The following is a 15,487-nucleotide window of genomic DNA, read 5'->3' as shown; positions in this document are numbered from 1 at the left end:
ATAGTCCACTGCTTTGTAGTTTGTAGTAAAAAACAAAAAATAAGATAAAGAATTTAATGTTAAGCGAGCATAGCAGTTCATATTGTAAAAGCACAATCAGTCTTTGTTTGCATTAGCCCGATGCGTAAACATAACGTTTAAAAAAAAAAAAAAAATGCAGTTACGTTACTACGAGGTATTACTCTATTCTTTAAGACAACTCCGAAAACAACGACAAACACTTCACATATCTCAATACAATTGTCATTGAAGACCTAGAAGCTAAACGGTGCTTACACAACAAACAAAATAATAATTAAGCATGCTACATAAAACATAAAAGCAACAATTATTAATAACACTTACAGGTTGTGATACGGAGGAGGAAGCTGATGCAAATACACTTGGAACTGAACCTTCCTTCAATATCAGCCGGCGCGCGAATCCAAGTTTGATTGCATTTAAAAAGCAATCGTCTTCAAAATGGCGCGAACAAAGCACAAGGCTCGGACTACACTTCTGTGGTATAGTTATATGAATTGTAGCCACTTAGTCTTCAAATGCTCCTCCTTGGGCAGATGAAAAAGGTTTGCTTTTGAGTCGCACTTCAGAACACAGCGTCTCGTCGCCATGATATTTCCCTGGCCTTGGAGCGCAATAAGTGGGCGTATCGTATTCAAATAACTTGACAAGTTGACGTCATCTAGTCAGAGAAAAAGCTTCGGTCTTCTAACGATTCATAAAAATGACTCCGAGTCGACTCTTACTTTTGAAAGACAATAACTTTATATACGGTGCACTTTCATACTTCAAACTTTGCAGGATGTTTTTGGTCACTTAGATCTATGTTACACACTACATGAAAGGTAAATTTCAAAATTCCATAATAGGTGCCCTTTAACACTAAATAACAGTTACAGTACTAATAAAAGCAAAGTAGTCTGTATTCTTGGTATGCTACGAACCAGCTTTACATTTTGAATGTGCAAAATACGACACCTCTCCGGACGTTTATTTTAGAACGCATCACCTTAAATGCCGTTACGTGAGTAACGCAGTTCAGAGTATTGTATCTGTCAGATTTAGCCTACGACACATCAATTCATCCACTTCTCCCGAAATACATGAAAGTAAGTGGCCGGTGAAATGTGAGAAGAATAGAGTAAATTTTACAGTTACCTAGTACCTACAATGTGTATCTAAACACGTCATCAAGTTATAATTGAAAGGATTGTTATTGCCGCTTCCACAGACATCAGTGTGTATTTTACAAACTATAAATGTATTGTTTTGCTAGTACTTATGTGTATTTAAATGTCTGAAACCTAAAATAAACATTGTGTGGTTGAAAACACTGGCTCAGCGCCAGCCAACACACGAACCAGATTTGAATTTATCAGTTGATGCTCATGCAATGCACTGAACGTTGTAATCACACTGGTGTGATCGATCATACGTGTTAAAGGGTAAACTAGTGATCACATGCGGTAATGATGCTTCTTACATCCGTTTCGGAGAACCAGAGGGCAAATATTTCAACTGACGGCTGAGGCGTTTAAGTGGCACCGAAATGAGGCATCGAAATCTGCATTTTGATTCGGTCCGGTTACATACTTGTTACATGGGTACCGGTTATATATCGGTACCGGTTTCGGTACCCAACCCTACTGGTGGACAATAAGGGGCCGTTTACGCAACATCCTTTTCAACTAAAAACTAATTTAAAAAATAAATAAAGTTGAAAACGTGTTTCAAAGTGGAATGTTTTGAAAACAGTACTGTTTTTTTCTCTGTTTAAACTACGAAAACGTGAATTTGTGAAAACGGTGACATAATGTGCATGGGTATTACGTGTACAGTCTATAGTTGCAAAGTGTTTCTTTACAAAGTGACATCGCCAACTACTGGCCTGGCATGTATAATACAGCGTTTTAATCGTTTCCACACATCCCTGTGAATGGGGATCGTTTTTACAATGTTGTCATCTTTACGCGAAACATGCAAAGGAAAAACATTTCCGTTTTTAGTACATCATTGTCGGGTAAATGTACCCTAAATCTAGCAAAACAATTCCATGGACCTAATCTGAAGGAGAGACACAAGAGACCAGAATGTCATAGATATTTGGCGATGGGCTTTTTTTTTATTTAAGCCACAAAGCAATCCCCCACTGTAGGAGTAGCATACAAACAACACAGTGCAGAGAGAAAAGTTGAAACACTCTGATATGTTGAACATTACATCATGTTGCTGCAGTGGGTTCGCTCCCACCTGGTTTAGGTTGTCATGGACACCAATGCATTCTCTAAATAGTTTGCACTAACTGCTAACACACCGCCATCTTGCAGACACTTGCCTTCTTGAGGTCAGACTAGAGTCAGATGGCAAGAGAGGCTGCAGTTTTAGATGGAAAGTATTTGAAAGAAGAAGTCTTAACCCTTTTGTGCCTACAAGCACACTGGTGTGATCAGAACGTTCAGTGCATCATATAATGAACTGCTAAATTCAGATCTGCTTTCATGCTTCAGCTGGAGCTGAGCCAACTGTTTTCAACCACATAATCTTTATTTTAGGTTTCAGACATTTAAATACGTATAAATACTAGATTTATAGTTTGTAAAGTGCAAACTGATGTCGATGGAAGTTGTTTAAGTGGCTTAATACATTTACTTAGACATATTTGAGATTTGGAATATTAGATACATCAGTCATGCAGTGCTATTGTGCCTGTGGTTTGTCACATGACAAGCTTTTTTTGTGTTGCCATGGAAATAATGAGGTGATACATTTTAAAATTAGGTTCACCTTAAAAAAGCACACTCTGGGGGCTCAGTTAGAACATTTTCGTGTGAATATTGGTGGTTTGTAACTGACCATTAATGTCTGCGATTAATTATTTTAAAATTATGTGCTAAATGTCATTCCGTATTGTTCTGAACAACTGCCTCTGGTAGGATCAGTAAAACTGCAGTGGTCAATCACCTGATAAATACAGTCACCAGCTATTAAATAAATAATTTGACTATTTTTGAAAGATTGGTTGGCATGTGCTCTCATTCACAGTGTTCATACAGGAGACACAGATTGGAATCTGTTGTCTTGTAGAAAGTAAATTATAAACAATTTATAGAGTGAATGACATACATTTTTATTTGTCAATCAATCAACCAACCAACCAACCAACCAACCAATCAAGTGTCTCATTAATTTTAATTTATATATTTATTTTATGTATGCATTTTTAATTTGGGGGAGACATATGGCTGGGAAAGGTTTTTTGTAAGAATAACCCTACTTTTTATTAACCCTATTATTATAATAATTATTATTCGAGTCCACATTATGCCCATGTGGTCCGAGTATATTACATAAGAAAGTCAGCTCATCCTGGGAAAAGAGGTGCAATTAATAAAATGCAACGACCCCCCAACAGCAAAGCTATGAGTTTGATAAACCCGCATGCCTCAAAGTGTTCTGCGACCACACTGTGCCTCACAGGGGACACACTCCCATATCCAAGGACAACTGCACACCGCAAAATCTCCCCTAATTGCTGACATCTTTCCCAGCTGGCATAAAGTCTCTTAATTAATAATGAACACACCTACAATGCTTCAGCTAGTTTCCCTATTAATTAACTTGACTCCTGCAAGCAGCCACACGGCTTCTCTCCCATGTGCCGACGCTTTAAAGAAAAGGAGCTTTTTAGGTGTGTGTGGGCTGAAAGAGCATCAACACTGGATGGGAAAGTAGCGCGCATTCAGCACAAAAGTGCGGCATTGTCAGAGCGGGCGATAAATGGACGAGCGGAGCACGAATGATCTCTATCCCGATGAGCAGAGAATGTCTTCTGATTTATGGGGGAAAGAGCCAGTCGGAGAGAAAATGCTTGAGGAGGCTGTTCCTTTTGCTTTCTCTCCTGCTGCAGTCCTCTTTTTACTAGAAGAACATGCTATGTGTGAGTGTGTTAGGCAGTTATGCTTGAAAGGAGAATAAGGAGGCCTATTAGCAGGCCACAGAAAGCACACTTCATTGTTCACCAACAAACTGCATGTTTGACGAGACTCGCTGCAGGTGAAGGTGCATCACAATAACGCTCATCCCCACGGGACCCTGTTCGCACCCCCGGTGATGGATGGGGAAGACTAGTCCTTGGGAATCAGAAGGGATCAGTCAAGGACAGGATACGGCCCTGTGATCGTTTCAGATAAATACACAGTGAAAGACATGTCATTTACCGCAGGGCCTGAGATGGATGCGCCAGGCTCAGTGGCCAGGAAGCATGTTTAAAAACCCATTTCATTATTATACCTCTACAGAGCCTTTGGGAACCATTGACCTTCCGGGTGCATTTAGAACAACCGACACACCGATGACACTAAATGTACACTAGGGTGGCAATCCATCCGGTTTTAGGTCGGACAGTCCAGTTTTGAAATAACGTGTGCCTATCAGATCAGCCTTGAGCTGGATGCTCATTTGTCCTCCTTTTAAGGTCATCGCCATTTTATACATTACCCAATGGTATATGATTATTAAATAAATAATAGGTTACACTCAATTTCGATGGTCCCCTTTGTACACTTTAACTGTAAGTAACTTTGCCACTACTTGTCAAATACCAGTAATTTAAGTAGTAGATTGTTAGTAGACTATAGGTTAGGTTAAGTAGAATAAGTTGACATAAGTTACTTATTGTCAGTAGAATGTGTGTTGGGGGAACATCAAAATAAATTCCGATGAATCAATAGCCACTTAGAACGATAAGGAACGGTTCCATTTATATTTCCATTTGAGCTTAGTTCAGCACGGCACGATTACAAACCATTCTCGGGCCGGAATTCTATTGCCTGGTACAATGCATGTAGTGAAGTCGCCAGTCAGGATTGGGCAATTGTCTATTGCCTAGCAATTGCCAGAGAATCAGTTTCTCTGTAGCTATTTGTGCGAAGTAAACACAAGTTAATAATACATTTAAAATAAATATCTGAACATTCTCCATAACGCGGTGGAAATGTATGCCTGTAAACTGCTTTACAGATTTGTAAATGGCATTTGTTAATGCCGGATATTTGTTAATGCCGAATAGTTTAAAAAAAATTCCGGAATGCAAAAATCCCAAATCTGAAATTTTCCGGAGCAGAATCCGGAAGGATTCGACTCAAATTTAGCACTGGACACGTCACATGACTATGGCTGTAGTGTGTCTGGATTTTATTTATTTATTCTACACACATTAATACTATGTACATACTTACTATGGATGTACTTTTAGACTGTCGTGAAGTGAATGGCAGCCATCATGGTGTTTCGTTCCTCAATGATTCAGTTGTTTTGAACAAATCTGATCTTATCAATAATTCTGAGCTATTCATAAAGACAGCCACTTTCTTCATTCCTTAATCAATCAGCCATTTTAAACAGTTGGTGGAATTAATCAACCACTAACTCACTCATTAAGATAGTGACTTGCCGCCACCTACTGGTGGTTTTAGTTTCATACATAAAGGATTTCCCCCTCAGCATTTTATATGTTTGAATATAATATATTTTGTATTTAAAACTTTAATCTCATAACATTTTATGCAATTGTAACTGGACTGTAAGTGGATCTCTGAGCTGCATAAAACAGTCTGTGTAAATACATCTAAATGCCACTGCACTCGCAGCTTCTGTGTCACCTCTGCAGTGCAAAGATCGATTTTGTTGAGACTGATTTGATTGGTAACAGCCATATAGTGTCTTATTATTCTAAATGAAAATGAGTAAGGATTTAAAAATTTTTAAGAAAGGGGATACAAGGTTTGAAAGCTGGCCTTAAAAATGCCCTTGGAAATCAATTTGAGGGGGTAAATATTGCTCCTTAATGCTTATGGGTTTGGAATTATTTTTCAGTTTTTATCCTGGCTTCACTGAATCCTACATATTGTTCTCCTAATTGGTGCTGGAAATGGCCATGTTACTGAATACTGACACTATCTCTGATCCCAGCTTGATATGCAGATATTCATATTTTCACAAAAAGTGTAACACTGTGGCACTGTGACTCAGTATGGTAAATGGATGGACACTGCAACATTGGCTCAAAGTTATAGAATAATAAATGTAAACAGTTCTCATAAACTGCATTGTGCTTTAGTTGGTGAAGGTTTTTGTTCTGGGTTTTATTTATATATCAAAATAAGTATAGTCCTGATGCTGACGCAGTTCGGCTAGGTGTTTCTTCTTCTTGCTGATGTGTATTTCTGCAAATGTGCCATATGGCTGCTTGCTGAGTTTCCAAAACTTGCAGAACTGTACACATTCATCTCTTTGTTGAAGAGCGCTTTAATTCATCAAAGACTGCCAGTGTCACAAGGCTCTTTTGTTAGCCACGGATACACAAATTACCCCACCAAATGTGTGTTAATCTTGAAGTACTATTAATTAAAGAAAATAATTTAAACTATTTTGATTATTCCCATATACAGCTTGACAAACAGTGTCACAGCAATGATTAAATAACAGTCAGAATATATGCATGATGCATACATTAATAACTGCCATTTTAAACCCTTCTATCGATGCAGGCGACACTTTCTATGAATAAGGTACAAAATAGGGCCTGAATTGATATGAGCTGTTTTATTGTCCATCCATTTTTAACAAGGTTACTAAAATATTGGTCCGTAGTTGAAAACCCTAACACAGTCTCACCCCAAAACGTCACATACTGACGGGTCTTGACCATACGGCAACATACGACGAAAAGGGTACCCTTTAACGTCCATGTGTGACGATTCGGGTATGTTTGGGTTTAGGTATGCGTTAGGTACCGCTAGGAGGCGCTGCTGGTGCGCTGCGTGACTTGGTTCTACCAATATTCATTAAATTAATTTCAAATAAGAAAAATAATTAAGCTGCCAGGGTTCAGCAGAAAATGTGGAACACAAATGACTTATTTTTTCCCCCATAATTTAAACAAGTTACGGTATTGCTTGGTGTTCGATGTGTTTAAAACTAGCAGCTTTTAATGTTAGGTTAATTTGATGTTATTTCTAACATAATTCTCATAATTCTAACAAAAAAATGCACACAGTTCTTTAAAATGTTGAAAAGATTATGGAAAGTTCCATAGGTATTGTGAAGTGTCAGGTATTGGATAACTACAGTAGATAAATGTATCTATTTATTTTTCTAAACTGATCAAAAATGGTAGGTCTATTATTTACAAATTGATCTTATCGTCTATTGATCATATTATTCAATTGTGATTATCTTTTGATTATTAAGCTTGTAACATTATCATACCGGGTGTCCTCTATCAGCCTACTTTAGTGTTAGTGTTCTTTTTTTAGTGTAGGTGTTTCCAATGACTATTGCAGCTTCTTAATAAATAAGTTGTTATAGTTCTGACTCACCACATCCACAGACTTTTTTTAAATGTCAACGCTGTGTTAATAGCTACAAATGTCAGGTAGAGCAACATATAAATATTCTCCTTTCGTTCTGGCACATGCGAACACTTCATGTTTTAAACATGTGGCTTAAACATCTATTAATATGTTTATCCACTCCTCAGTGTTCCATCCATCTCAAATGATTTAACAGAGTTGCCGTATATGTTCCTCATCTGAGAAAGGGACACGATGCCAACGTTTGGCCATTCATGAGAGGGAAAAATGAAGCCGATTGAATACAATGTATGAAAAGCGCCGTGTCTCTCGTTGCGATGTTAGAGTGACAATGCTGCCTTGTTGCTATGGAACCCCTCTGTTGCTAAGCAATGAGTTGATGATTAGAATTTTGAATCAGGAGGAAGAGTGGTATTTTCTTCGCCACTCTGTTTCTCCATGTATGGTGCTGTGCGTGACTGTGTTGATGAAAGGCATGTGGGCCTGTCCTTACTCTAATTCATATGCAATTGCCTTTTTCCACCATGGATTAAGCAAACATTTACTTACACAAATGCTTTTAGCTTCATCTATATAGCATTTATTGATATTCGCCCAGAACGCCCAAAAATGATACAGGAAATGATCAATAGATAACATATATCCCACTACACTCCTAATGCACTGATGTCTTGTCTTTAGAATAAAACAGAATGCTTCGCAGCAAATGCAGATGATGAAATAGCCCTGCAGGACCCTGTAGTGTCAGTAGAGGGAGCTCTAGGGCACCTCACATAATCACACCTTCGGCACGGGACTCCTGACCTGCATGTATGTATTTGTTTAGCTCAAACTGAGATGTAGTTATATTATGCTCTGTTATGCCGTGAAAGCTCATCAACTTCTAAGCTAATTGGGGCAATAAATCCTCGGCAATCCACTGTTATGCCGAAGACTTGCAGCTATACATCATCCGGATCGACTGCTATGAGTTTCCTTCACCCCCCACTAGTAAGCACTTTCAGCTCTCTCCTAAGGAAAGAGGTTCAAACACAAACACCAGGCATTACCGTCATCATTACCTGCAGGAGAGATACACTGCTGTGTCAGTGAAAACCTGCTTAGGGAAAAAGCGGTGGCCCACGAGAATTCATCCCGGGACGCAGTATCCTTGGCACTTGTGCTCCGTCAGAACTGCTATTTCTGCTGTTTCTACGTGTGTTTTTTTTTTTGTGTTTTTTTTGCCGTGTCGGGCCCAGGCTCCTTGTGATCTGCCCACAGTTTTGCAAAACAAAGGCATTGGGGGAGCAAAGTGGTCCTCTGAATGGAGTAAGCGTCTCGAGAGATGCCACCTGCCTTACATTTGTCATTTAAATATGTACACAGATGATTGTGCCATCTGCTAGTGCAGTCAGAGAGGACAAATTGGGTGGAAACACACTAAATTCTTGAAGTGGTGGGTTTTACAAAGGGGGATGAATTCAATGAAAAGCACAAATTAATTCTAAATGACAGGGTATTCTAAAGGAGCAATGGCACAAAGTGTCATATTGAACAATTGACAGCTACTAATTGAAATGATCTGCCATTTTGTGCTTTGTGTGTTTCTTTAGAAAAGCAGCATCCTTTGCCTTGTGCAAGATGCAAGTGTCAGAATATACAGTAGGGAAAAAATCCTTATGAGTGGCCTTGTTTCTTTTTATTGTTAAATCGGATGAGTACGAGTTCGTACAAAACCAAAAGTATGTGTGAGCATACATTTTTTGAACAAAATGTTCATGGCCCTCATAATATTTTGCTGTATGAATATCTGAACATGCAATATATCAAAAGAAAAGTCAGAGCCTCTGCGTTTAAATAAAAGCAATATATATATATATATTCTAGCTTAATGCATTCTTTTTTTTATCAACACTTGAATGTGGGTAAGTTTCATTAATAAAAAAGCAATATTTTGATCAACAAGCTGACAGAAAAGCTGAGAAAAACGTGTTTTTGTCAAAGACTCTATCTTATTCAGAACGATGATCAAAACATAGATAGGGAACATCGAGTCCATCAACACCCTCAAAGATTCACAGTCCTATACCGACATTTAATTCAGTAACATTAGGCAGTTTTGATTAATATGCTGTTTAATGTTGATTTACATATGCATCTACTTACATATGCTATCGCTTGTTTCTTATTTTGTATTGATATTTTACATTGTATAACAATAATAACAACACCAATTTCAAAAACAGATTAAGATTAAATAAATTCTCGTTTTTTCAAAAATGCCTGTCATTGGCGGGGAGAGAGTAAAAAAAAAAGCTAAATCTGGGTTAAAGTGCAGAGGCACTTACAACATAAGTGAAAGGGGCTGTTAAAATACTCACTGTTTTAGTATTATAACAACCTGACTCAAACAGTATGCATATAAACATGATTTTAGTGTGGGAAAAGGCTTAATAATATTTCCTGTCAAAACTACCATCCAAATTTGTAACTTTGTTGTCACAACTAAAAACGGAATTTTACACAACTTAAACACAACTAAATGATGGTATATGGTTTAAACCACTTTACAGCTCAAATAATACACACGTTTTGAGGGAAGAATTATTGTGTTTCTTATAAAATTTTAAAATAAGATTCACATTTCTGCTACACATTCTCACTTCCAAAGTAAATGTTTTATCAAACAGTATGCTATCAATGCCGAGTCTATCTTTAAAGCTGAAGTGTAATTTCTGCATCACTTTCAAAATCAAGGATTGGATTAAAATACATTTAATTAACTTTTATTGTCTGCTGTTGTTAGGACAAACAGATTCAAACAGGACAAAACGTATTTTAACATGAAAAAAATGCATGAACTGTTTGTAATATCTCTGACTTTGCTTAGTCAACCTTTTTTGTTGTGCCGTGGGACTTACCAACAATGTAAACATGAAAACAAAATTATTTATTATACGTTTTTCTTTAACCCCCGAGAAGATCCAAGAACTGGACATCTTTAAATGGTCTAAAGGCCTCACACACACACACACACACATTTTTTTTTTTTTTTTTTACATTCCATAGACATAACAATTTTTACACTGTACAAACTGTATATTCTAACCCATAAACCTACTCATCACAGAAAATGTCACACACACGTATACACACACTCACACACTTTTAATATATACGCAAGACTTGTAATGTCTAAAACCACATCAGGTCACTGGGTGTTTGCTTGCTGGCTTTCTAAAAAAGTCTCACAATGTGCTTGTGTCTTTCAATGAGATAATTTTAAAGTGCAACCCAGGTGTCACTCAAATCTTACAGGATTATGCAAGGTTCAATACAATTTAAGCTCTATGTACACATGTGACATGCTGTGGATTACAGCGGACAATCATTTTAATTTAGTCAGTTTGTAAAAACAAGCACAAATTGTGGTTACACTAATACATTTGTCAGGGACAAGACACTGTACCGGGATAAACCATAATACACAATTTAAAAAGTGTAACCACAAAACTTAAACATTTGGGCCTGGTTTCTACTGGCAGGGCTTAGATTAAGGCAAGATTAAGCCTCAGTTCAATTAGGGCATTAAAGTAGCTTTTATAAATGTGCCTTAGGAAAAAAACATTACTGGTGTGCATCTTAAGAAAAATCAATGGCACTGACATATTTTAAGAAATGTCAGTGCAAGTTGCTTTCAGTTAATACAGCTCAAACATGCATTAGTCTAGGTTTAAGCCTTCTGTGTGAAACCAGGGGTGTATGTGTTAAGACTAATGTAATAAAATCAATGCCTGCTTCCACCTTATAGTAAAAAGTTAACTGACAGATATTTAAGAGATTAAAATAAATATAGTCACATCGTGAGATATTAAATTGCAATTGTGAGATATAAAGACGCAGATATGAAAAATATGTTGAAAAATTCCAGTTGTTAGATATTTGATTTACAATTACTTTTTTTTTTTTTTACTCTGAAGCAGGAACAGGCTTCCATATAAATATTGCCTATACTAACCTTCTCAATGTCATGTCAAGTCACATTTATTTATATAGCACTTAATACAATAAAGCAGCTTCACAGTAATAAACAGGAGAACAAATGTTGATGGTGCAAAATTAATCATGAAACAAATTCACTTTTAGCAGTAAGACAGCGCTACAGAAGGCAATACTGTCATTTTTCAGCACAAGTCAGTTCAGTGTTGATTCAGTTTAGTTCAATAACTGTGTCAATGTTGCAGTTTATCAATTATGAAACGACTTCAAGTTATATCCTACATTTACTTTATTTAACTTTCTACACCTTATAAATGACCAGTGACTCCTCTCGTGAGCATGCAAAACCAGTATTACCAGTATCCACCTCGATTGAAATGGCGTTCCAGGAGCAGGGCAGTCAGAGTACTGGCGAGATGTGAGAAGTAAGGAAAAGTGAGGGGTTGCAGCACGCTACAGATTCAAGTTTAGAAGTGCTGGTACTGCGTATGAGTGCATACGGCCTCCGTCAAGCACTTCCTACCCAAATTTTCCTCCCCTGCTTCTGATTGGTTCATTCGGTAAGGAGGCTGCCCCCTGAGTGGTCCCTATCGCTAAAGCCCACCGCCCACACCTAATCCTACTCTCATAGGAAAATGCAGGGGAGTCGGAATCTCACGGGAGTCGGTATTTGATACCACACCGGAACTTTCTTTTAAGCTGTGGAAGCACAAGTGTTCATAAGGAAGACGGCTAACATTCACAGCGCTTCCTAATGATCAGAGTAGTCGGAGAGCAGGCCGAAACACACTTTCACTCCAAGAGTCTCGGACACGGGTAAGTGGGTTTATTTTGAGCTGTGGCATTGAAGCTGAGGGAGAGCGTATCCGGGGCACCTTTCTCCAATGTTCCTTAGTTTCATGGAATCCCGGGCTAAAAATATGTAACGGCGGGAGCGTGCGGGTGATTTCAGGCTTCGCTGTTTTACAACTAGCCAATGAATGTACTTTGACATCTCCTGGGAAAATTCTTGCTGGTTGCCTTCACAAAGCGCACAGGAAAATGGCTCCATTTTTCCCTTTTCTCCACGAGCGGCGTTTCTCTCGCTCTTCGGTTTTTATGAGGTGGGGTGAGAGAGTAACGGAACTGCAGGCATTTAGGAGTGAGGCGGAATGCCATGCAAACATGTCAGCAGTGAAAAGATGGGGGTGAAAAGTACCACTGCACAATGAAGATGGAGATGATACACAGACTGCACTCTCAGTCAAGTGCTCAGTTAGTAAATATTTCAAAACTGCAGTCAAAAGAATGATGTTTTTTTTCTGGGTCTGGATGGCCTCTTAGAGATATTTTAAGACAGCACAGAAGATGGATGACAAACAAAGGAAATGTCAGAAGATACCGTGTAAAATAATCTTAAAGGGACAGTTTAAGGGACAGAAAAATGTACGATAGCAGAACAAAATTTAACTCATAATGAATTGAATTAACTGATTCCCTTATGAATCAGACATTCCGTTTCTCTCAAGAACTGTGTTTCCAGGAGAACTAAAGTGGATGTCACATTTTTTTGTAATGTGTTGAGATCTTCTTGGTTTTATTGTGCATGATTCATTGGTCCAAATATATACTTTTTTGACTTTGTATGACTTGCTCTTTCTCTGAAATAATTATTATGATGTTAATGTTAACCAGCTCTCATTCAGGAGTTTTCTTGGCCCTCATGGCTAAGAATACTAAATGTCACACCTGGTATATGTTCTATGTTTTATGGAACTAAAGAAATATTGACATGCACTGCAACAACAGCCAATTTAGAGTGTCATGGTGTACATGTTTGTCTCTAAAAAGTATAGCTATCACTGCACAGTGGCTGAAACAAACTCGCTCTGCTATTGAAATTATATATTAAAATACGATGTATATTAATTTGGTATGCCCTTCCATATTGCAAATGGTTAAACATTAACATTTTGAGTCAAATGCCATACTTGGTAAAATTAGTCAGCAAGAACTTGTACTTTTAGTAGAAGTTTAAAATGTAAAACCTCAGATTACTGAGCATAATTCATAATTAAAAATACACAACTTATATATGCACTTATTAAAGGAAGCCACTTACATAGTGATTTTATTTGGGGGGAAATGCTTTGGCTAAATAATGAATTTCATGATCTATTTTCATGTATTTCCTCTTTGTTGCTATTTGGTATGGGCTTTATCTAATTTTTGGTGCTAATGTAACACAAGGCGTTCTCACTTGCAAATTCGCCAATGTTTACAAGGTTGTTTTCCTGATAAATGTCTCAGTCTCAGACAGCACACCCACAGTCTGTTCACTGACCGCCTGATGCATATTGCAAAGGTTTTTTTGGGGGGGCTTTTTTTGGATCTACCAAGCTTTTCTCTGATTGGTGAGCTTTACAGAACTTCCCGTTGTAAAAGCGCAGGATTAGGTCTGTCTGGAAACAAAGATTATTTGTGTTTACAAGTCTACGGTTTTATACAATGAATAGATAATTAAATAATCAGTGGATTTGATAAAGTTCACCAGGTTCAAATGTACCCAGAGATGTGTTAGAAGATTTGTCAGATATAGAAGTGCATGTCTGTGAAAAAGTCTCGTTTTCACATTTTGATTTTTGTTTTGTTCCTCAAATATGCATCATAGATAAACCTCTGATGATGTTGTGGTACAATGATGTTGTAATTAACTGAACAATTTTCTCTCTCTTTGTCTGTTCTGTAGGTCCTCCGGTCATCGTGGGAATGAGTATAAATATTGCCAGTATTGACTCCATTTCAGAAGTTAACATGGTTAGTAACACTCATTTGGCATTACTTTTATTATTAATGTTAATGTTGCTGATTGTTGTTAGACACTCAAAAAGCTGAACATCATGAATTGATCAGTAATATTTGAATAATTATGGCTAATCAATCCAGATGGAGAAATGTATGTTAGGAAAAACATCCAAATTAAGATAATGTAAAGAATTATTGGGGCTGACAAGTAAAGCACTAAATAGACAGAGTATTTAGTACATTAATTAAGTCAGTATATTGTTTGGAAAAAACAAAAACATGTTAGTTTGTTTATTGCATTTTCCTGTTTTTATAAAGTATATATATTTCTAGTATACATAGCATTTTTTTTTATAATTAATTAACATGTTTAAAATCCTAAATTTGCCTATTATGAATAGTTTAGCTTTGGTCCCTGAGAAACATACTCTGTTTAAAAGCCGTTCCATTGAGTCTTCATGGTGTTCAGTAAGGAAATGATCAGCATGATTATGTATAACTGCGGTCATGACCAATTATGTAGCACCAGTAGACCTTTTGGCTTTGGACCATCACCTCAAGTTAAACACCACCCTGGAGCCCTTAAAAAGCAGTTTACTTAAAGAGCAGTCATCTAAATTTCTGCTGACAACTCCCTATACATACTTACTGTGGAGTCCCCATGCAGACTTACTGCATTCATCATTTCTTCATGCAGAGTCAGGGACTTTGGTTTTATTAGTGCCTCGGCTTCAATGACTGCGGCCTGAATCCATAAAGTACCCCTGAGAAGAAGTGCTGGACCTGGAACCGTTTTCCTCGGGTTACTGTCAGATAATAATGGTTTGACAGCAGGAAATATGATCCTAGATTAGATTTCGTATTGAGAAACTTGAGAATATACCTAGAAAAAAAACCCTGCTTGGTCTTAAGGACTGCTATTTGGTCCTAAGCAGAGTTTGAGTCCTTCCCTTTTTTTTACATTGTAATTTTGATATTACACTGAAAAACGACCATGCCACTCATAAAGCATTTATCATCAAAAAAAGATCAATATATGTATAATAAACAATATTGTTTGAATAGGAGTTTTCCTCGACTACCACAGTGTTGATGTGTAGAACACATACGGTAATGGTTACTGGCTAGTGGCTACAGAAATTATTGTGGGCTTTTTTGTTTGCATTGTTTATTAACGTGCCTTTTTTTTTTTTTTTTTACAGAAAATATGAAAAGATGATGCATATTTTAAAAAGACATCACAATAAACATTAAGTTGTAAAAAGCCTGTATATACATATAAATATTGATCTACATTAACCTTAAAAAGGCAAGAGTGGAAAATGATCAGCAAAAAATAACTTTTTATATCA

The 15,487-nt window shown here is 37.2% G+C and overlaps 1 protein-coding gene across 1 annotated transcript in view; it reads left to right on the top strand.

Annotated features, from left to right (window-relative positions):
• The window catches only part of gabrb4 (gamma-aminobutyric acid type A receptor subunit beta4), a 76,103-nt gene that overhangs the window by 16,548 nt on the left and 44,068 nt on the right, over nucleotides 1–15,487 (top strand). The window contains exon 3 of the mRNA XM_079585538.1: nucleotides 14,080–14,147. Coding sequence (XP_079441664.1) covers nucleotides 14,080–14,147 — 68 coding nt within the window. The remainder of the gene's footprint in view (nucleotides 1–14,079; nucleotides 14,148–15,487) is intronic.

The sequence above is a fragment of the Phoxinus phoxinus genome (genome assembly GCF_949152265.1).
Source record: "Phoxinus phoxinus genome assembly, chromosome: 17".
NCBI classification, from domain to species: domain Eukaryota; kingdom Metazoa; phylum Chordata; class Actinopteri; order Cypriniformes; family Leuciscidae; genus Phoxinus; species Phoxinus phoxinus.
Note: the sequence above shows the minus strand (reverse complement) of the source record. Positions and strands in the feature narration are given on the sequence as shown.